Raw genomic sequence first — 22169 nt, forward strand, 5'->3', positions numbered from 1 at the left:
AACGTTAATGAACGTGTCGCGAAGTCGGCCGGCCAATTACTTTATTTGGAAAAGCCGGGTATTATGTGTGTATAGAGTATATAATCATCGGAGACGAAAAGTTACAAAACAAGACCGCGAAGAGCTTTGCGCCGGCGCCACGACAGATGAAAATTTCAAAACAGAAATCGACTTTCTGATCTGGTTGTTGGACACATAACAACCATATGCAGAAAGACGAGCCCTGGATTGAAAACGTCACGATTTTCGACACCAACACAAACCATAAATGCCTATGTATATTTGACTTGACAGTAACCCACACTTAAAAAGCTCTTGCCTCAGCGTATCCTTTCGCGTTGCCTACATATCATGAAGAGCCAAAACATTGCGACTGCACCGGGAGCGCTCATGGCAGTAATAAAGTAAGTTATGTGGATCAAGCACTCGGAACTCGCGGCTTTTCCTGGCTATACGCAGAAACTCTGAAGACGAAGCGACTGTAGAGCTATTGTTGCGACAATTTTCGACGAAACCTGGCGTCAGTGTAGCTCCATCCACACTGCGGCAACGTAGGACTTATCACTCTAGAGGAAGTTAGCTTATTATGGCTTACGCTGTCACGGGAGCACATTACTAAGCGGAAATTTCATCGCAAAGCGGCATCGTACCCGGCAGCCGCAAACAAAATGGAAGAGCTTAATAGGTAGTAGGCACGGCATCTTTCATTATTAACTGCCATCCACAATTTATTGAGAGCCCGATTTAATTATCAGTAGAAGAATACTCAAGGTCCTAGTATAGCAGTGACTTCTGAAACTATATATGTAAACTCGACTGCGCCTATACCGTTCTCAGGTGTTCAACTATATAACAGTTCATAGAATACACGGTAACTTATAACACACTCGACAGCGGCCTTTCACCCTATACCCTGACTTGACGACTCGTAAAACAGCACACGAACCGTTCACATCTTGATATCGGATCTTTAAATTAAGCGTAATGAGTTCGGAGCGCCACCCACGCCCGTGACCGCATGTTTCAACGCGTTGGGTCGACCGACCTGATACTAGCGACCACATGATTACTGGTCGTGTATTCCAGACAGAATTCATGGAAAAATATTCAGAACAAAGACGCCTTTTTATAATTCCGCAGTGCGAACAAAGTACCTGCGATAAGCGAACGTTATCACACCAATAACTAAACCTAAAACAACGAACTACCGCCGTTTATTCTTCCCTTACATCTACAAGGTAACTTTACACCGACCGTCTGGCACATGACAATGTGTCAAGACTAAGGAGCTATCCAGCTTTAATTTAGCGACGCATTGGACGCTCAAGTTGCGTGAGAACTAACAGCAAAGCCCATTCGAAATAGAACCCGGTGAGCACTTGGTGTTTATTGGGCAAGCTTGGGGAAAAAATGCTTTCCTAGTTTACATCACAGTCGAATGGAGCTCATTAAAAGCTGACGCACTCTGTAGTTCGGTTCAACGGTCTGTTGGTATAAGCCTGTTGCCGAAACATTAGCGCTCATTTGTTCGCCCTCACATCGCCACACAAACACTTGTTTAAATTCAGAATGTAATAAACGTAAACTAAAAGCGCGAGTAGGGCAACAGTCTAAACATAGTTTGCTAAAAAAGTTATGAATGCACACAAAATCCTGGTTTGCACACAATACTGTGCAGTTGCCCTTTGACGTATAGTCTAAATAACATAACATAACATTTTTTTAAATTTATGACTTTAAAAACAGCAACGTAGGTTCGGTTAATTAAAACAAATGAGAAAAGCTCAATTAGCAACAAACGACAGCACACAAATACGCTACGGGTATAAAGTCCTTGAGAAAAGTGTCAATAAAAGCGTGGTTGCTAAACCCCCAATACAGTATAAATTACCTCATACTAAGTTATCGGCGTTGAATAAAAAGGCCCATTGCAATTGCGCCAACTATTTAATGTTTCGAAATTAGACACAAATATCTTCACACAGCAGACCAATTACTACGAACTAAGATGAGCGTTGCAACATAAGCAGGTAACGCGCATGCTCGGTCAGCTATGAAATCAACTTTTATTTTTTCTGTCAATCTGAAGGGTACCCCCGGATGCTATTAGGCCGCCGCGGACGATGTTTCTTGTTCTGGTGCGGCCACGCTCGGTTTACAAATCACTTGGCAAGCTATGTAGAACTAGCACCTGTTGTGTTCGGTGGTAGCCAAACTAGACGCAGTTTGTTGATGGCGTTTAAGACAGGCGGCGTGAACTTAGTCTAGACCTGTCGTTTGTTAAACGAGAAAGGGTTTAAGTTTTCAATTCTTTTGAAAAGTAATTTACCTCAGCGTTAAAAGGTGCTATCATATAAACGACTCGGCGTTCTGCCTGTGAAAAACGGTCGGCCATTTTATAAGTACCAGTCATACAAAACGTGACTAGACTTAAAATGAACATAAACTCTATTGCGAAAAGCTTGTAATGACAGTGGCATTCATGGTTACTTTACTTCGCTTGACATAAAACGCCAGCGAGGAATTGCTACTGTCTGTTGCTATGGGCTGATCGACACGGTCAAAATGGTGCTGACGTCATAATCCAAGTTCGCGAATCCGTTTCCGTGTTTCCATCGACGCGGCAATGAGATATCGATCACTGGCCGGGAGCGAAGAATTGGCGTTAAATTAAAAATCAATCTGGGGCAACTTCAAATGCAACCGGGCGACGAAACGGCCCAGGGATGACGGGGGATACAAAAGGGCGGTGTCGTAGTTGCTACCGTTTGGCTGCCAAGAGTCGTGCGCCCTGCCAAAGTGTCTATTACCCGTCACGTACGGTGGGGGTCAAAAGGTCAAACGATTACGCAATTCCAGCAAACAGTCTAGACGTCGAGCGATTCGGAGACTTTTAATAATGTAAAGCAGCGGGGCGGGTGATTATTAAACCACGCGTATTGAACGGAAGGGAGCGTGGCAAATTCAATTCAAGAGTTAAAGAGGAATTTTACGCAGACAGCAATATTCTCGGTAGCTAACCCACAGCAAACATAACATTTTGTTCCACGAATATACTTTCAAAGCAATAATTGCGGGAGGAAGCCGAGCCTGCGGCAAAATTCTGTCACGTTTATAGTGTGTATTACTTACAGTACAGGGGTGACGGTCGCCTAAACTCACAGCACTGTCATACCCTTAATGGTTAACTCATAAAGCATTAATGCCTTACATAGACAGTACTATGGGTTGTCGATTCGAATACTAGCCTGGTAAGAAGAACAACACCAACGCTTAACCAGTAACTGCTTCAATGCGTTACCATACCCTATACTAGAATATATACTAATACATAGGTCATGGCGAGGCCACGTTCAGCAGACAACTGCGCGCTAAAGTAATACGGCGTATCTATAGGCGAAGTTTTTCTGTACAACAACAAGTTTTAATTTTGTACGCCTTCGTGTCGCTGGTCGTTATTTTCTCTCAGCGGTTACAAGCGAACTTTCGATTTGGCAAGTATTAATTATTGAACGGGCAAAGCAAAAACGAATTAGCGATATGAAATTGACAGAGTCTGAACTTAGACGACGCCGAGACTGGCAACGCCATCGACTTCATATATTATTAAACAAAAGTTCCCATAACTGACGTCAGGACGTCGCCGTATGATGAATGGTCCCTACCTTGTCATGCATCATGCAACTGCAGGGTTTAGGTTACTCAATATGTTGAGTACGACCGTGAGGTAACTAATACACAAACATGGATCGGTTGATGCTTGTGTGCGCAATAACTATACGGTTCTAACAAGAGTAAATGAACGTAACTTATTTTACCCTTGCGTTGTGCGACAACAAAAGTCATTAAACGCGGGTGTTTGTTTATACGCGTCCTGCCCGCTTACTAGTTACCACGAGTGTATATTTGTGACTGCATACAGTATAGGCGTATTTCAATTGAAAACGGAAGCCAGGTTGGAATCATTAAAGGAAACTGCCAACAGTAGTGAGGTAGCTAAGCCATAACAGGAACCTTATTTACATTTTGTAGCAGGCATTGGACTCATAAACAATGCAGTTTACTGAATTCATTCGTTAAAGTAAAGTTCAAAAGTCCATGCAATTTAGTGAATGAAAAACACGCTAAAATAACGCCTAATTATGGTATAAAATGGCGGTATTTTCTAAGCAAGTAAATATTTAATTGTCATTTTCGAACGATGGCCGTCTTGTTGGTAACTAAACGGGTTTACGGATTGTTCTACTTTAGGTAATAGGTTCGGTCTGATGTAAAGTGCCCGTAGGGTGGCGCTATTAAACCAGTTAATAGAAACGAAAAGTTGTCAAATGTAAGATAATTCCTCTTATTTTGCTTTACATTTTCTCATATTTATTGTTTACCTTTTAACTACTTATTGAAACAAATTTTATCTTGAATTAAATAAAATGGAAAAATATATTGCTTGTTTATTTCTACAATATACCTTATGCATACAAAGCAACATCACAATAACCTCAAAGATTTTTTTTGCGTTTTAGAGCCTTTTCTATGTTAACATCATTAAACTACCATGCCGATATCAATATCAAACACCAACGGCTTATTGAAAGACTAAACAGTGCAAATATTTGGCCAAGTTTAATACCAACAAACCATACTTATATTAAGAATGTACAGAAATGAACTTAACCTTGACCCACAAAGCTACAATGGTTCATTATTACCAGGGTTTTGGGTGAATTTATTCTATTTTTACATTTTCGTTTTTTACATAATAAGTTAAAAATGGTTTTATTACAAACCACATATCTTATTTTACACCTAATTTACTTAGTTTACACTAAATTCGGACTTAGTTTTGAATTCTAATCATCATATGTTAATAAATACAATACCTTTTTCAATCCAATTTGAACAGTATACATATACAGAATATACTTGCTTGAGAAAAACAGTAAATATACAATAAGTATTCACAAATGAGACTGAGCATAATTATTAAACTTAATTTAACACTCACGTGTAGCAGATATTGTGCTAGATATTCACATTTAAGACACGGCACCCCCATCTTGCTGTAACTTTCCACTTTACTATCTATTGCTTTGAAAAAAGAAAAATATGATTGTTTTAATTTGGTTAAGCCTTGTATGAGTTGAAAAGTGTGTGCAAAATGTTATAATGGTAGCAATAACTAGGGCTTAAAAACAACAGAAACAAGTTACGGGGTTTATAATGATGATATAAAAAGCTTGTGAATACAAGAAAACAAGCAACTTGTTTTATCGTCAGAAATGTACTGTTTGAAATTTATTCAAGCGTTTATCTTAATCTTACCAACTTTGTATTGGGTGACATTAAAAATTAAATAGTTTTAACATTGTGAATGTCATAAACCATGTGCAGCTTACTTTTGCCAACTAAAATATGAGTGAAATCTTTATGTTTTGTCTGCTTCAGATTAATAGCTTTACCTCCACCAATTTCCAGTAATCTGAAGATATATGTATAATACTATATATATATATACATATATATTTAAGTTACCTTATGTTTGATAAGTTGTTACAGGAAAATGTTATTCATTAGGTACAAACTCAATGCCTACGTTAAATAGTGTGTTAACATAACATATTTTTTATCAAATATTTTCGAAAACAATAGTGAAGATTGTATTAATAAAACAACGAAGAAAATGAAATCAACAGCAAAATGACAGTTGTTAATATACGGTATGGATAAAAGGTGTGCGAAACAGCCTAACTGAAAAGGCATGACTGTTGGATCTATTGATATGTTGTGTTATAGCAGACTACAGGTTACAATGATTCTTTCAACGTGTCACTTCTCTGTAGAACTGTATTTGATGTGGAAAACATCCTACACGTCACATAACCTACCTCTTATAAACTTGGAAAGATTTGGCCACACACAAGCCAACAACCCAGCCAGAAAAAGGCAATTTGTTTTTATCTTTTTTCAACGCTTGTCTCCATCTTGATGGTGCCTAAATAAAAAATTACTTAAAAAAGTAACTGCAGTCGCCAGAAAATAATTTGCTTTTTGAGGATTTCTGTTTTTTTTTGTATTGCTAACAATTTTGGACAACCTATTAGTATAACCAATTACTGGGTTAAAGCTTTTAAGGGTCTTGCAAAGGACACATACATCCACAATAGTAGCAACATTAAGTTTACAAACTATACCTTCTGGTCTAGGGATTGGGGGTTCTAACTACTGTAACGCTGTCTATAAATAAACAAAGGCAATATTTAATAAATGGGTGTCAGTACCTGCTGCACATCTACAGGCAACTGATCATATTTGTAAATATTTCCCCATTCGTATTTCAATTCTGGTAGAAACTTCTTGGCAGATTGACTGTCCAGTAAGTACTTGTCTACCACCAGCCATTTACCTGAAATACATTCACATTTTAAAAAGTTATTGTTGCAAAAATATCCAGTACATGTATGTTAATTATGGCATATCCTTTTGCAGATGACCAGTGAAAAAATTGTTCGCACATTTCCAAAGTTATTTTCAACATAAACGCCCGAATTTAAAAAATAAATTATACAGCGGGTATCAGTGAGCCTATTTTCCTGGTCACCAGCTAAAGGAATACCAGTTTATGTATTTTTTCATTATTATACAACTATACCGCATACCTTTAAAAATACACAGCCTACAACTACTAAACTGGATAGCTAGTAAAGCACATACATACCAGATGCACAGGCACAGAGAAACTTTTGGCTCCGACAAGGTTTCTTAGCAACAACATGCGTACAAACTGGAAGGAATTTCTGTAAGTGGAACTCCAATAAACGACAAGACATTACAAAATATTTAGGTACTGGTGAAGAATCCTCCAGTACATTATACATATTAGGCTGGTGGGAAATGTCAATAGTTGGTAGTTATTATTGGTTAAGTTGTGGGAGGGGACAAGTGGTTATATCGGTTAGTAGTTGGTTTTTACGTGTAGCGGTTAGCTTAAGGGAGGATTGTTCGCTAGCACCATTTGCTGGAGTTAAACTAAACGTAGAAATGTCACCTCAGAATCCGTTTGATCATAACAGTAAGATCCGCCCAAGTCTTTTATTATTTTAATCAGCAACGATTTCTCTGTCTCTGGGAAGCCAGTAAGCATTATATGATGCTTCTGCATGCTGGTGCTTCGCATTGCAGTTGGTAAACACCTAACTTATTCAAATTTGAAGCGGAAAATCGTCAATAAAGTTATTAGACAAAGACGCCGATGCAAAATTCCGCGCCACGTTCCGACAATGGGTAAGTCCCGATGCCGATGGCAAGTAAAATCGTATAAAAACACTTCAGCAACTTAAATTTTTATGCAAAAAAGGAGTGTATTATACGCATTGCCTGTTTACAGTAAAGCTTGCAAATATTTTTTTTAAAATAAGTTACTACTTACCTGTGTTAATCATTGATCTGCTGTTTGTTGTTTCTTGGTAATGATCTACAATTCTACAATCTACATTTTGTTTACCACCATCTTCTACTCTGGCTAAATAATACTGCAAACTTAACTCTATTTTTTATACAAATACTCGACCAACCAATCATAGTTTCCAGTAGTTTGTGACTTTCAAACCATCGTGTACTTAAAGAGTAGTTATATTTTAAGTATACGATGTTCAAACATTACGCATTAGATCTCACTAAATAGCAATTAATAGCTGTTTCGCTGCATTTTTAACTTGTAGTCGAGACTCTTCTGCACCGAATTTAGTTGCTCTGCCTTAGCACAACTGCAACAAAACACGCAAGCTACACGACCAAATAGTAACACTCAAACTGTTCCTGCAGCAAAAAAATCAGCTTTCCATAAATTGCGTGAGTGTCGAAATTATAATTTTAACAAACCGTTGTTTTGATTAAAAAATGTGTCGTCCTTTCACAACTATAAAACCTGCTTTTGGCAATAGATTCATAGTTTCATTTGGTAAAAGTATTTATCAATAAAATGCGACAAAACTTTTTAAAACATGTGAATATTCTTGAATGTTAAATTCATTAACGCTAAAAAAGGAAACCTTACAACAGTTGACAAGTTAGGTGTTAAGTGAAAGTATTGCTGTATGATCTTAAAAGTAAACTGAGAGCCTTGGATCTTGTCGTAATTTCTGTTCAAGTTGCATGTACTTGTGTGGTGCCATTTGTTTATGTCTGAATAAAAACGTGTATGCAAAAACTGTTTAAACACATATTTTTAAACTATAAAACTTTACATTCGTTTCTCAGTATTTAAAATCCAAGCCTTACCCCACACTATACCACTTCTCAAATGCATTGGACTGTTTAACCATTAAAACATTATACAACATACTAAATGAATAAGTGTAACTTAATCCTCGCAGCCGGAAAACGACAGCCGCTATAACACAGGTGTTTATAACCCTCGTGCCAGCTTATTAATTACTACGTATGTAACTTTGTGGGTGATTTAGAATTACGTCGTATGTAACTCTGTGGGTGATTTAGATCTCACTTACCTGTTAAGTCTCAATTCAAGAATATGGATTCTGAACATTGCTTCGGAGCAGTAGTTGAAGTATTGCTCCTCATCTTCCTTCGTCATCGCTACTTGTTTCTGTTGGTAGTCTTGCTGTCTCTTGTGAAGTTCAGATGTTTCCTAAATAGGATAAGAGAAATTACTTTTTTAACGAGAAATACAAGTTTGCTGTGTTTTAGTTTGCATTCGCCTCCCACCAGGTAAGGTTGAGAATTTTTTTTCTGAGAAACAAAAGTTTTGGGGTTCATCTCGAACACAATATGTGCTTATAACAAAAACTTTGATGGCCATGTGCTGTTTGCATTTAAAACTAATCTTAAAAATTCCACAGCATTGTGACAATCACTCAATACAGTATTACATTATTTTACCTTTTCAAATCGTAGCTGGATCAGGTTGGCTTTATCAATTAACCTCTGTTTCAAGTCAGCCAGGCAATCCTCCTTAAGTTTAAATGCTTGGGTTTTACTTATTTTATCTGGATTCCCAATTTGAGCGAGGAATGGAGCGAGATAATCCATCTCCATTTCTTGTCGTCTCAATTTCTCTTCCATGGCCAACCTTTCCTGATAAGCATAACTGATTATAGAAAATGTATCTGGCAGTAATATGGTCAGTATTCTGGCATATAGTTATATGCATTAGCCAAGTACATTTAATAAAACAATTATTTTAACTATGATTTAAAAGATTTTTTATACCAACAAATAGAATGAAAAACAAATATAAAAATTGAATAAAATTGCACCAAGTATAATTAGAAATGGAAAATTTTTTAATTATTTTCTCTATTAAGCTTAAAACTGCAACTAATTATTGATTTTTACCCATAGAATTCATCAAAACATACAAAATCATATTCTTGTTTGCTAAAAAATGTTTTGTCAATGACTTTTACCCATAAAACCAAAGTTGTAAGAACTTACTAATTCCTTGCGGTGTTTCTTTGCTTTTTCGTTCCGTTCAGTGTCGTATACAGATATTGCAAGCTCTGATGCGAGTTCCTCCTTTTGTCGATCCATGAGGATCTCTTTTACCTCTTCTTCCGATGAACGGACTGCCTGAGGATCATGAAGATCATGTAAAATCATAAGACACAAAGTGGCAAAAATTAAAATAGACGATCATTTAAAATCAGAAGATATGTAACGGATATTTATCATTAAAAAAAATATTTTATTGGAGACCATTTAAAATCGTAAAATACTGACCAGCAATTGATAATTTAAAAAAAAAAAATTGAAGATCATTTTAAATCGAAAACACTTTATCACAATTGTCCCAACCCAGTGTCATTTATGGGTTGTTTGAATTGTCAGCTATAAGTTGAATTTATACACACATGTTTGTTTAAACCATGTACGTGTATACAAAACTTATCCTCGCTTAATTTTCATCTAGCTAGAATAAGCTTCCAGTAAATGGTTTAAACATGCAAAAATCTAAATTAATAATAAAAAAATAAAGTTTCCCAACCCAGCAAGAATGAATGAGTAAGATTGAAAACTTATATAAGTATATACATACTTTTTAAACACATCAATCATAATAAAAAATAAAGCTTTTATTAATATGAGGACTGTTACGACAAATGGGTTTGTTTTACCTGAATACTCTTTTGTTCCGTTTGTATAAGTTGGAGCAGATTTTCATAAATTGCCAGATTTTTCGCTGGAGAGCCATGAGGGTTAACCTTGTCAGTTAAATAAAGTTTTAGTTGATTTGACTAGAGCAGGTATAAAAGCTGGACCAGACATATTCTTATTTAAGTTATAATGCTTTTCAAAATTCAAAGAACCTGCATTTAATAGTATTACCAACATCCAAGATCCAAAGGTGTGGCTAAGTAGTACAATTTGGTAAAATAGACAGCCTTAACAAATACCAAAATTTTAAAGCCATGAGAATATAGTTTCATTTTGTGAATATTTTTTTGGCGTATATGTTTATGTTGACAACTGTTTTATGATAATTTTATGAAATTTCATGAAAGTTTTATGATGATTTTATGAATTTGAATATATAGGTATTAGTTCTATATTTTTAGTTTACCTGGAAAGTATTTGTCATATCATTTGACCACTGCAGGCTTCCTCCTTTTTCCTCAGCGTTGGGCGGTTTGTAAAAGTCTCGCGTGGATGCGGTGATGTTGGGATCCTCCCGATGGTAAGTGATCTGGATCTTATCCTCGTGGATGATAAAGATTTGCTCCTCAACATCCTTGGAGGCGGAAAGAGCATCATTACGATGAAACTTTTCGGTTATTTTCTGCGGAAAATAATATTTATAAATAGTTTATGATGCTGTGGCACAATGGTTGGTCTGTTTACCTCCAGAAAAAAAAGTTATGAAAAGTTAACATACGTTTTCTATCTATATAATACACCTGAATTTAATATAATTTATTTTACCCTCATATGGCGGGGCAACGACAGTCGTTATACCACGGGTGTTCTATTTCATACACGCCATGCTTACGAATTACCGCATACAAAACACTGGCAATGGTAACATCATTGAGTCTTGAACCCTTGGCTAGAGGCAGGTGCACTAAGCACTTTGCCACATCAACAGAATATACAACCAACAGACACACAACCACTAACCAGTATAGGTCTTGGTGGGCCTTCAGCAGTGGCTGGTGCAACTTTCTTTTGACGCTTCCCAAACAAGACATGGCGCAGAAAGAGGAAATCGTCTCGGTTGACAAAATGTTCCGTCATTTCTGTGGGCGTCTCCTCGCGCTTGCATAAACCATCCACTCTAAGTTTGTTTCATAAAAAAAAACAAAGTTTGGCGTAAATGAATGAATGTATGTAACTTATTTATCTTTGCATGGCGGGGCAACAACAGTCGTTAGAACACACACGTTCTGTTTCACACATCGCAAAACAAATTCCTTAAAACTATTTAATACAACCTAAAACCTAAATTAGCCAAGTAACCCTACCTTGCTTTGTGGAAAAAACGCCCTTGTTTGTCCTCGTATGGTGGGGCATAGACAGGCGTTAAAACACACATGTTTTGTTCCATACACCACAAACACAATTTCTTTTTAAGACCACCTAAATTAGCCAAGTAACCCCACCTTGCTTTGTGAAAAAACGTCATTGTTCTTTCTGCTTCTGGCCCAGGATTGCTTGCCTTGTAAACATGTTGTTGTAAAGATCGAGGTCGACCTTCCACAAAATCCTCGGTTATTAAACCGCCCTGATGAACACGGGTAGTGAGTTTGTCTTCTCTGTTCTCGAACGATTCCTGAACTCTCTTTAGGTCGGTAACTGTGGAGTTAATGTATTGGTTTAAGATAAAGAATGCAACAGCCACACTTTAAGTTGTTTTATTATAAAGTTGAGTTGTTTTATTATAAAGGGTCCACACTTTTTAACCCACGCTCTTTTAAACAACTTTCCATAGTGTAATTAACAACTGTCAATTTGCTGTTAATTCCAATTTCTTTTTTTATTTAAATAATAAAATCTTGCCATTGTATTAAATATTTAACTAATTTGATCTTTATATTATATATCTATCGACAATTGTGGAGTTTACCCCAAAAATAGAATGAAAAAGAGTCCCATCTTCCCCTACTCTACTATATATTATGTATTCACACTTTTACACCAACTCACGTTCATTATTATCATACACAGACAATCTTGTTACCAAACCATCCTTAAGAAGATAGTTGGCATATTTTTCCAGTTTCGCTTTTTTGTATAAAGTTGTTTTCTTTCCTTGCGGGCACCTGGAAAAAATTAACAGTAAAAAACAAACTAACAAGTATTCATAACATTAAACATTTTTTTCAACTCAGAATAAATTCTCCATAGATGCTTACAAAAAAAACCATACAAAAACTAAAAATAATAACAACACAATACTTACTAAAACACAATATAAATAAACTATATGACAAAAATAATATTAATTAATTTTACGCATAACTTATAATACATCAATAGTTTAACATTTCAATATAATATCTTCCACCTCATTTCATATTGATTCTTAGTGACACAAATAGGGAGGACCCATGTGGCCGGCATATCAAGATGTTTCTCGTCTTCGTTTTCCTTTTCATCATCATCAAGATCATATAACTCCTCCTCAGCATCAGGGATTTCTATCTGGGTTTGATCCGACCCCGCCAGCATATACTCCCACTTCTCAGTGTCCATCAGGTCAAACGACATGTCCTGGAATCAACTTTTTTATAGTTTTTAAAGCAAAAAAAAACATTTAATTTTTCTCAAAATTATCTTAATAAATTTACGTTGGAACTTATTTTAATTTTCTCTACAAATTTTAAAAAATGTCATGAATCGTCTAAAAAAGTAACTAAAGTTAAAAGTTACTGGCAAACCACTTAAATTGCTGTATATGGTGACTCGTAAACAGTGGGTGAATTTTAACTTAAGCAGTTTTAATTATAATACAAACAAGTTAAATATAAATTTCAATAAACTATCTTTCCATTATATATTTATAGTTGCATTCAAAGGAAGTAACGTAAAGTCACCTTGCAACCACTTGCGCAGTTCTGCATGTTGGCCCAATAGTTGGTGCTGTTCCAAACACTTTCTATACCAAGGAAACTTGGGCTGGATGGTGGGTAAGATTGACCTAAGAAATATAACATTATTCATGGTAGAAATAAAATGAATAAATAACTTCCCTCATGGCGGAGCAACCAAGGTCTTTATAACACATAAGTTTTGTTTCATACACCTCGTGCTGCTTACGAATTACCACACTTGAACTTAGCAGGTAAATGTTTTTTTTTAAATTTAAGTTTACAGGTATTCTGTTTTGCTTTTACCAGCCCTGCCATTTTGGATAAAGATCAAACAGTAACCCACCTGTAAAGGGTTCAATAAAGAAATCCTCGGGAACTTCTCTTTTTCCCCCTCGCACCAAAACCCATGCATGGATTCGTAACCCGTATAATGCATCAGGTGGAGGCTTTTCAAGTTCCTATTATTTAGAAACAATACTGGTTTAAAACTCCGTGATGGTTTTCCATTTAATAAGCCACTAATAATGTTGGTTTAGCCAAAATATCTCACAATAAAATTGGTCTGAATGTTTTAAACTGTAATGTCTAATTTGTCCGACTAAGACTGTAAATCATAGCTTCCCAAACTGGGGGTTGCATACCTTTATGGGTCGCCAAGAATTCACCAATTTTACACAAAGTATGTTATACTATTACTGTGATGGATTACAAAAGTTTTAGTTTTTAAATATTAAATAGGATCGCGAGCAAAAAAGTTTAGAAAGCCCTGATGTAAAAAACACCCCCCTTACAGCAATTCTTTCTTCCTCTTCTTGTTGCTTCTTTTTCTCTTCTTCCTCTGCCTCCTTTTTCCTCCTTGCCTCCATCTTTATGATGAATTTGCTACGAAGATCACGAGGGGGTTTGACGGTGTATTTGCGAGGTTCAGGTTTTTCAGCTTCTTTTAAAACCTTGGGATGTTTAGGAAATTTATACCTTTTGTTATTTTTATTCATTTTTGTTAGTAAATATTATATATATAACCTTTTTCAGTTTTTGCATTACTTTTTTAATTTTTTGGTAATTATTATTCAGTGTAGATTTAATTAATGGTACAGCTATTCAGACGAGTACACATGCAATACATATGTGTGTACAGTATTGGAGTCAATCTACCTCACGAATATACTTGTCATACACATTATATAACACCAGCTTAAACTAAATTACTTCTTTCTTTGGTTGCAGCAATGGACATATCTGTCTTGATTCATCAGCGAGACAAATTTCTTTAGTTGCGTAACCACTTACAACATAAGCATCGTAACCAGCACCCAGCAACAATGAACATAAAATGTTGCTAAAGTCGAAACAGTTTCCTTAAATAAAAAAAAGAATTTTTAAACTATATCTCCATACTTGTAAAAGATATGTTCAATTCCTTTATTTCAAGTCCAAAGTCGGCCTAAAATCCATGCTGTACTATCTTTAAAATCTACCTAAATTGCCATTAGACCTTTTTTCCTACTTACCTAACTGTCGTTTAAGTATTGTGGAAGGAGAGAACAGACACATTGGGAGTTCCTGAGGGGGTTCAAGTTGTTTCATGGTCAGGTAATCTGCCACAAACTCAGCGCATCCTTGCCAGTGATACAAAGCTTTGTATGAGAGCAGGGTCGGACGTAAAGTAGTGCACACAAATTTCTGCATTAAGTTTTGGTATTAGATCATCTGTCACATTTGCAAAGTGGTTAACGTGTCTGTATTTAGATAATAGTTGGTTTACAAGCTCAAGCTACAGCCTTTGTGGGCTTGACTTCAAGCAATACATTTAGTTTCTTGTTGGTAATTTCTCCAACCCAGTTAGTCTTTTGAGGGTTGTCTAAATTTTCCCAAACATTACAAAAAATCTCCCAAATCACCCACAAAGTCATTTACCAACTCATCAGCGGGCTTTTGATACACTATAGTTGCCAACCAAATCTAATAGCAACCCATTTTTAGGTTACAAAACGAAGGTAAAGAAAGCACAACTTTAATGCTTGTGCAACATTCACCTCAATCCCACATTCATTCAATGGGTTTAAGAAAAGAGGTTTCCGGTCCCTGAATAAATGAACATATTGTCTTCTGTAGTTCTCAACATAAGCCAGAATTAACTTTTCTTTATTTGTATTGTCTTTGTAGGACTCGGGATATTCTGAAAAGTCCTCCTTTGTAATATTGGGTCTGTGTGTATAATAAACCACTGCTTAAAAACCTGAATAATAAACGTAATAATAATAATATCTAAATATTAACTACACTTTAATGCTTTTATAGATTTTCTTACTAATAGATAAATCAAACTTGATTCAATAGCTATTAGCTAATAAAAGATTAATATCATAATCCAGTCTGCAAAGTATGGCAGTTCCTGACGAGATGTCGCGCGTGCAAGACGGTTATTTTTCGCGTTCGCGCGTGCTATCATTAAAAACCTGCGTGCAAAGCATGTACATTTTCAAGCCACGTTAGGAAATCTTACTTAATTTAATATGTATTTTTTTCTTTGTTTAATTAATTGGCGTGCGTAGGACAAATTGTGGCGTGCATAACCGAAAGTCTGTAAAAAAATCGCGCGTGCACCTGCCATACTCTGCAGTCTGGATCATAATCAATACTCGATAGCATGTATGTAATCAAGTATAATACAAATTCGTCAGAATAGCAGAAAGCAACAAGATATATCTACTGTGCTACTTGATTTTCTGTTTATGTATCAATCAGTAGGTTTTATAAGCAATTATTAAAAGTTACTGAGGAATTTATTTTGACTCAATTTTGGCATCAGCCTCTGTAAATATAAGGGAGAACAGAAACTTACATGGTTGGTTCAATAATGGGCTCTGCTGTTACTTGAATTGCTTCCAATTCTTCTTTCAATTCTTCAACATCTGCATCTGGAGATTCTTCCTGGCCGTCCTCAATAATAATATCCATTGCAGAAGTTTTAAACTAACAGTTGTTCACTAATTTAATATCAACCACCAAGGTGATTCTATAATACAGATATTATAACGGCCATTTAACCTTTTACTGGTGCCACTAAACTAAAATGTACTGACTAGTCCCAGTGGAACCGATTCTATCAACCTGGTCTTATGGTTTGCTGTCTAAAAACATAATTTTCCGCTATAATTAACCACAACTAAAATTAACCAAGATGCTTAAGCATATAATATACATGCTGGCCAAAAAAACACAATTTCTTTTCTGCAATAAGGAATCGCGTAACGGTAAACAGTCATTCTACTCCATACAAACATGGCGTATCATGTTGCTTGGTAACCTCGCCAGCTGGGCGCTCGCGTTCGAAATCGTGGTGGTGCTGTTTATTTATTTTATGGGGAGCGAATAAGCAAAAACAAAACTCAAGGCAATACAGTATAGTTGAAATAAATACTGATGAAAAAGGAACACAACATCATGAAACTATAATGTGTATCAGATTCATTATATATTAAACGTTTATGTACGGGCTCTGGTGTGTACGTTTCATTTCAAAGACTATATTTTGTTTAGCAGTATAGGCTAGGGGTCGGTTATTCAAACAAAGAAAATATAGAACAATAACAACATTATTGCGTTAAAAATAAAATATTATTTTTTCAATCAAACCCTCGATTCCTTCGATTGGTTCCCTATGGGACGTGAACTAGGTGGTTTGACAACGGGATTCGTTCTCGTTAAAATACTTTTTACAGTTGCTCGAAATTGTGTTTCTCGTGCACTGTATACGATGAAGTTTACCAAGCTGTGGATATTGCATAAAAAGTACGTTAAACTGGTTTTGTGCAGTGACTGGTTTAGCCCTAACCGTTTTAGACAGCCTCTAGTCTAGACCAAAGTCTAGTCTAGACCAAAGTCTAGTCTAGACCAAAGTTAGTAAGTATATAGCTGTTTTACAATCCGTTTCCTAACTTGGTCTATACTAACTTTGGTCTAGACTGTATAACGTCAACTGGTTTTGCTTTGTGATCGTAAACAATTTTATATACGAACTATTTGCATACGTTTATATAGTATGACTAAAAGTTAGAAAAGCTTTATGTTTTGCTTTCGAACATTGGGTTGCACGCAACTTAACGTCAAATAAGAAAAAAATAACTATACTGTTAACCCATGAGGTCTAATATGTTAGAAAAATAACGTGAACGTAACTATAAACGTAAAACATGAAAAGTATGAACTGGAGATCTGAATGAATTCTGTTTGAGGTTTCAATGCATTTATTGGGATTGAAACCAATGATATATAGTAGGATGGGGGAAGATGGGACACCTTCGGTGCATAATATCCGAATATCCTGATCGTGTTTTAAACAGTTAACAACGGTCTATGGGAGTTTTCAGCATATAGTTTTATAATTCTTTGAAAGTTCCTTGTTTACTACTACATTGGACGAGAAAATAGAGTTAAAATGTGTCCCAACTTCTCCCACCCTACTGTACATATGTATATGCGGAACATGCTATAATAAGCTTACCTGTTGATCATATTAAGGTACACACACGTCACATACGTACTTGACATCGTATCACATTTCATTATCGACGAGTAAAATAACAAAACCACAACCACGAACGGAACTATAAAACAGAAATAGGTTAAGAATTGTTGAATAACTATTCTATATGGTTGAGGCCCTGCACCAGTGGACTCTACACCTAAGATGGAAAGTTTTTGGGTAAATAATAACATAGGTAATAGTTAGCAGAAAGATCTTTCACGCAATAAACAAAATAATTAGCTGACTAACCCAAAGTTAAAGTAAATCCCAGTTGCATGAACGCAAGCACGGCGAACGCGTGTTTTTCTGCCTTTCGATTCCGTTTATCGTTTCCACTAATAGAAGCTGACTGTTTGAATCGAAAGCGAATGCTGATCCCGGATATCATTGTTAGTAGAGTCTGCCAATAACAACAATCATTTTACTTTGTGGTTACAGTTAAGAGTAACGTTCCAATAAATTATAAATATGTTCACTTTCTATAGGAAAGATGGGACACCTTTTTTTCTAGTTTCTCGTCCCATTCTCACGACTCCCATAGACCATTGTTAATTATTAATTAAAACACGACCAGGTTCTTGGATATAATGTTTAAAAGTTATCCCATCTTACCCCACAGTACTATACGTGTAAAATGATGATTACGATACTACTATAATAACCTCCCTTAATATTTTAAAATTATAACACAGTTACACTTAGTTAAACATATTATTACTACTTTACTTGCCATTAAGACGTATGGAGTGATATAAAACACAATGAACACTGCAGAAACAGTGTTGCTTAGTCTGCTGGTGGGACCTCGTGGTCCAGGGTGGAACAGAAACAAAACGTGGCTGTATGAGTAGACGAAGTCGGAAGGAAAAAAAACTAAAAAAAATTATCGGCAATTAATTTTTTTCTAAATATAGTTATCGGAAAATTAAAAAAAAAAAAATTTTTAATAAAAAGGAAAAAAGCTGAAAATTATCGAAAACTAAAATCTTCTTAAAAAGATGTTTCAAAAAATTGTATAAATCATTCTGGATGGATTTGTCAGACTACTTACCAGGAAAGCTTGCCGCTAGGAACCCGAGCAACCAAACCAATGCAATGTAGAAATTAATCCTTGCATTGCTTTGAAACTTATAGCGGATTGGGAACGTGATCGCCATGAACCGTTGTGCGCTTAAAAGAAAAAGGTGGAACAGAGACGAACTAAAGCCCGACACGTAAAATATTCCCCCAATAAATGCCGCGACTGAGTTTTGATACGAAAGCTGCATTGAGTCGATTTGATCAGAAGTGGAAGAAATCGTCCAGAACAACTCGGTGGTTGGTATCAGCAAGATGTGAAAACCTGTCAATATATAAGTAATTATAAACTGTTATACGCGTATTGCTGTTTGTTGTTTACGACTATTAGTGGAAGAATTGAACGGCCAAATACTATGCCCTATTAAAACATAACATAAAAATATGTTTTAATATACCATGGTCCTGTATAACTAATTTTAAACGTTTAAAAACATCAGTTAGAGATTTTTTTTTTTAAGTTTAAATTCTTAGAAATCAAAATTTTATATAATTCTTGGAAAGTCTCCTTTTTTCTGCAGCCTTGATTTAAAATTTATGCAATGCACACAGTTGCGCCAGCACTAAATAACCAAAGCGAACCACCTACCAATCATCATATCTGCAACTGCCAAAGACCCTTTCATCTTGTTTATCTTATTCTCGTGCTTTGATTGCTTGACTGAATGCCAGACCACCAGTAAATTGCAGAATATCGCCAATAAGCCTAGGAGCACCACGAATGCAATGAAAACGCCCGCAACGACGGGGCTGCAACGGTCGCATTTCATCAGTGTAATATTGGAACACCCAGTTAAAGCTGAACTGTCACAAAAACTTGGGAAACCACATAATAAGCCTGCATTGGACGTCGGGGTTACCGGCAAAGATAGAGAAGCATTCTCATAACTTCCATTCGTTGCAAAAGTTGCCATCGAAGTGAAGTTTATTGCTGTTGAGTTGCCGATTGCTGCTAGTGTGTTCATATTGGGTGTTGGGTGGGTTCGAAATGGTATTAAGGTTACCATATGACGTGTTGCAGGGGTTGTTTTCCGAATAGGAATGAACGTGGTTGCGTAAGGCGTCGTCGTGACCTGTGTTTGGAGCTCGTTTACACATGGTAGATTTGAGAAATATGGGACACCTTTAGCACGTAATATCTAAATATCCCGATCGCGTTTTAAACAAATAATAACGGTCTATGGGAGTCGTGAGGATATATATAATCCTTCGAATGTTCCTTGTTTACTACCAAATGGGAGGAGAAAACAGAATGAAAAGGTGTCCCATTTTCCCCCAGGATACTATATGTTTAGATTTAATGGTTTATTTATTACACCACGGGTGTCATTGCGCATCTCTTGCATTTGTAGGCAGTTTGCCAAATATGAAACTTAGTTGGTAATTTATATTGTCTAGAAGACACATCGTGTACGCTAAACGTTAATCGACTGACATGCGTAATAATATGCTACAAATTATTGAATCCGGCAGCAGTGTTGAATCCAGCGCAATATTGCACAAATGCAGCAATAAAACTGAAATAAATATACCCTAATTTTTTAACTAAATGAAACATATAGTATACCATAATTAGGTAATATACCCGAAACGGCAGCAGAGTAGTAATCCAACTATAAGCTGTAGTTGTTGTTGTGAAGACTTCCGTATTTTCATACTGGGTTGTGAAGTGCGTTCCTTCTGTTGGATTGGGTTGTCCTAATTGTGCTAAAAGCCTTGATGATAGTTTCTCAGTTGGCGGATTCATCTTTTACACGCTATGCTACTGCAGGGCACTTATGGGAAATAAAGCTTTTCTAAATGAAAACATAATGTTATGAAATACTGACTGGATAAACAGAAACTGGAATTGACGCACACAAACCACAAACAGCAATATATATTTATAAGCAACAAAAATCTTGTCAGCGAAACTCAAATAACCAACGTTTTTTTTGCTAAGTGTTATAACTATACCATATGCCGTTTTACCATAGAATCCTATAGTGTGCGTCAGCAAATCTTACATACATGAAAATACCCTTTTCAAATTTTACAATACATGGTATACAAGTACCGCTTAAAACTCTCAAGCTAATTTGACGTCCGTTCGCATGACATTACTCATTTTTGGTGACGTAATATTTTCCAGTGAACGTACTTTATCTGACGCGACTAAATACTGAAAAATAGCGTCTTACTGCTACGTTGTTAAGCCAGATTAATACATTCTTTAGTTGGTATCAATAAAATGTAAGAGTTTGTTATAAGTTATGATCATTTACTATAAATTATACTTTTTGTAGAAGAATTGACTTGCCAAGTCCTATGTCCTATACAAACATATAAAAAACATATATAGTAGGGTGGGGAAAGATGGGACACATTTTAGCTCCATTTTCTCGTCCCATTTAGTAGTAAACAAAGCACATTTAAAGAATTATAAAACCGCATCATCACGACTTCCAAAGACCGTTGTTATAGTTGTTCAAAACATGATCAGGATATTCGTATATATGTGCTAAAGGTGTCCCATCTTCCCCCAACCTACTATATTCTATAAAACAAATATCCTAATGAAACGTAATAAAAAACTTCTATACGTTTCAATATACCATGTCTCAGTATAACCATTGATATAAACGCTACAAGAATTACGAAATGAGCTACACGCCGAAATAGCTCAACATATGAATTTACTTTAATTGCCCTGTGCAGAGATAGATATACTGCAACCAACTGACATATCATATACAGCAGACTGAGGAATTGTTTTGGCACAGAGAAAAATACCAAGTTTCAATTATTAATTGCCAAACCGACGAGACAAAGCAAAATAAATTATACATGATTACATCATAGCCTATACTCAATATAGCAGGCCATGAATAAATCAACATTAATTCATGAGAATGCACACGATCAGTTTTGATTCTATCGCATCAAGCATTATGTTGGCTTAGTTTCAAACGGTTAATATGAACTGTCAGAGTGGCATTCATTCATTATATGTAGTAGATTGGGTTAAAATGAGTGGTGTTTTCTATTCTATTTTATCATTCCGTTTGGTGGCCAACAAGAGATATTTACAGAATTGTATAAACATATTCTCACGACTATAAAAGAACTTTGTTATTTGTTAAAAACCAGATTAGGAAATATGGGACATTCAGTGGTAACAGTATTCCATCTTACCCCTAACTTGTACTTTATAAAACATAATGTTGTTATCGTTGTAAGATTTAAATATCTATAGAAAATATAGTTGGAGGAATATTGGTTTAAAAGCAAGGCCTTTATACATACCGTGATTACATTTAATGCTTACATAGTCGTTCCAACTAAAAGCAAACATTATACTTACATAGTAGTGGGGAAAAAGGCTTTGTAATTGTGCATACGTTTGCATTACATCGCAGTTATAAAGGATACAAAACCACCGCGCTTGAATCGCGCATTACAAATATTAACACATTGTCACGTTACTCATTACCTTTCATTTGCTATGGCAATAAATTACTTTCAGTGTGAAACGCGTA

At 35.8% G+C, this 22169-nt stretch overlaps 3 protein-coding genes and 1 non-coding gene across 4 annotated transcripts; all 4 read right to left on the reverse strand.

Moving 5' to 3' along the window:
* Positions 1-167: 167 nt before the first annotated feature.
* mir4040 (microRNA 4040) lies at positions 168-220 on the reverse strand. The gene has a single exon (NR_034433.1). It is a non-coding gene; the product is annotated as a microRNA 4040 (primary transcript).
* Positions 221-5579: 5359 nt separating this feature from the next.
* On the reverse strand, positions 5580-7156 carry LOC113474704 (SMC5-SMC6 complex localization factor protein 1-like). The gene is made up of 5 exons (XM_026836785.1): positions 7043-7156; positions 6713-6878; positions 6276-6400; positions 5883-5989; positions 5580-5586 (listed from the first exon to the last, which is right to left on the reverse strand). The coding sequence occupies exons 1-5, from the start codon at positions 7154-7156 to the stop codon at positions 5580-5582; spliced, it is 519 nt and encodes a 172-aa protein (XP_026692586.1).
* On the reverse strand, positions 5955-16087 carry LOC100181033 (dynein regulatory complex subunit 7). The gene is made up of 20 exons (XM_009861973.3): positions 15889-16087; positions 15080-15251; positions 14555-14726; positions 14253-14401; positions 13835-13993; positions 13387-13501; positions 13047-13150; positions 12518-12723; positions 12157-12272; positions 11613-11805; positions 11131-11287; positions 10577-10792; positions 10131-10217; positions 9451-9585; positions 8896-9090; positions 8505-8644; positions 7043-8178; positions 6713-6791; positions 6276-6400; positions 5955-5989 (listed from the first exon to the last, which is right to left on the reverse strand). Exons 1-17 carry the CDS (start codon positions 16002-16004, stop codon positions 8097-8099), a joined length of 2514 nt encoding a protein of 837 aa, XP_009860275.1. The 5' UTR covers positions 16005-16087; the 3' UTR covers positions 5955-5989; positions 6276-6400; positions 6713-6791; positions 7043-8096.
* Positions 16088-16639: 552 nt separating this feature from the next.
* On the reverse strand, positions 16640-20476 carry LOC100178672 (adenosine receptor A2b-like). Its single transcript, XM_002123692.4, has 7 exons — positions 20237-20476; positions 19241-19724; positions 18626-18916; positions 18305-18447; positions 17824-17974; positions 17551-17653; positions 16640-16818 (listed from the first exon to the last, which is right to left on the reverse strand). The coding sequence occupies exons 1-7, from the start codon at positions 20396-20398 to the stop codon at positions 16677-16679; spliced, it is 1476 nt and encodes a 491-aa protein (XP_002123728.1). The 5' UTR covers positions 20399-20476; the 3' UTR covers positions 16640-16676.
* Between the last annotated feature and the right edge of the window lie 1693 nt (positions 20477-22169).

The sequence above is a fragment of the Ciona intestinalis genome, chromosome 11 (genome assembly GCF_000224145.3).
Source record: "Ciona intestinalis chromosome 11, KH, whole genome shotgun sequence".
Taxonomy (NCBI): Eukaryota; Metazoa; Chordata; class Ascidiacea; order Phlebobranchia; family Cionidae; genus Ciona; species Ciona intestinalis.

What these genes read in the sequence shown, in the direction of transcription:
- LOC113474704 (XM_026836785.1), bottom strand. Translation starts at nt 7,156, where the DNA reads ATGCAGAAGCATCATATAATGCTTACTGGCTTCCCAGAGACAGAGAAA. An exon ending in ATGATCAAACGGATTCTGAG is followed by an intron (nt 6,879 to 7,042) that starts GTGACATTTCTA and finishes ATTTCCCACCAG; the next exon opens with CCTAATATGTATAATGTACT. An exon ending in TCTCTGTGCCTGTGCATCTG is followed by an intron (nt 6,401 to 6,712) that starts GTATGTATGTGC and finishes AATGTATTTCAG; the next exon opens with GTAAATGGCTGGTGGTAGAC.
- LOC100181033 (XM_009861973.3), bottom strand. Translation starts at nt 16,004, where the DNA reads ATGGATATTATTATTGAGGACGGCCAGGAAGAATCTCCAGATGCAGAT. An exon ending in AAGAATCAATATGAAATGAG is followed by an intron (nt 12,273 to 12,517) that starts GTGGAAGATATT and finishes AATTTTTTCCAG; the next exon opens with GTGCCCGCAAGGAAAGAAAA. An exon ending in GCCCACCAAGACCTATACTG is followed by an intron (nt 10,793 to 11,130) that starts GTTAGTGGTTGT and finishes TATTTTCCGCAG; the next exon opens with AAAATAACCGAAAAGTTTCA.
- LOC100178672 (XM_002123692.4), bottom strand. Translation starts at nt 20,398, where the DNA reads ATGAATCCGCCAACTGAGAAACTATCATCAAGGCTTTTAGCACAATTA. An exon ending in AGTTGCAGATATGATGATTG is followed by an intron (nt 18,917 to 19,240) that starts GTAGGTGGTTCG and finishes ATATATTGACAG; the next exon opens with GTTTTCACATCTTGCTGATA. An exon ending in TACCTTAATATGATCAACAG is followed by an intron (nt 16,819 to 17,550) that starts GTAAGCTTATTA and finishes CAATATCCACAG; the next exon opens with CTTGGTAAACTTCATCGTAT.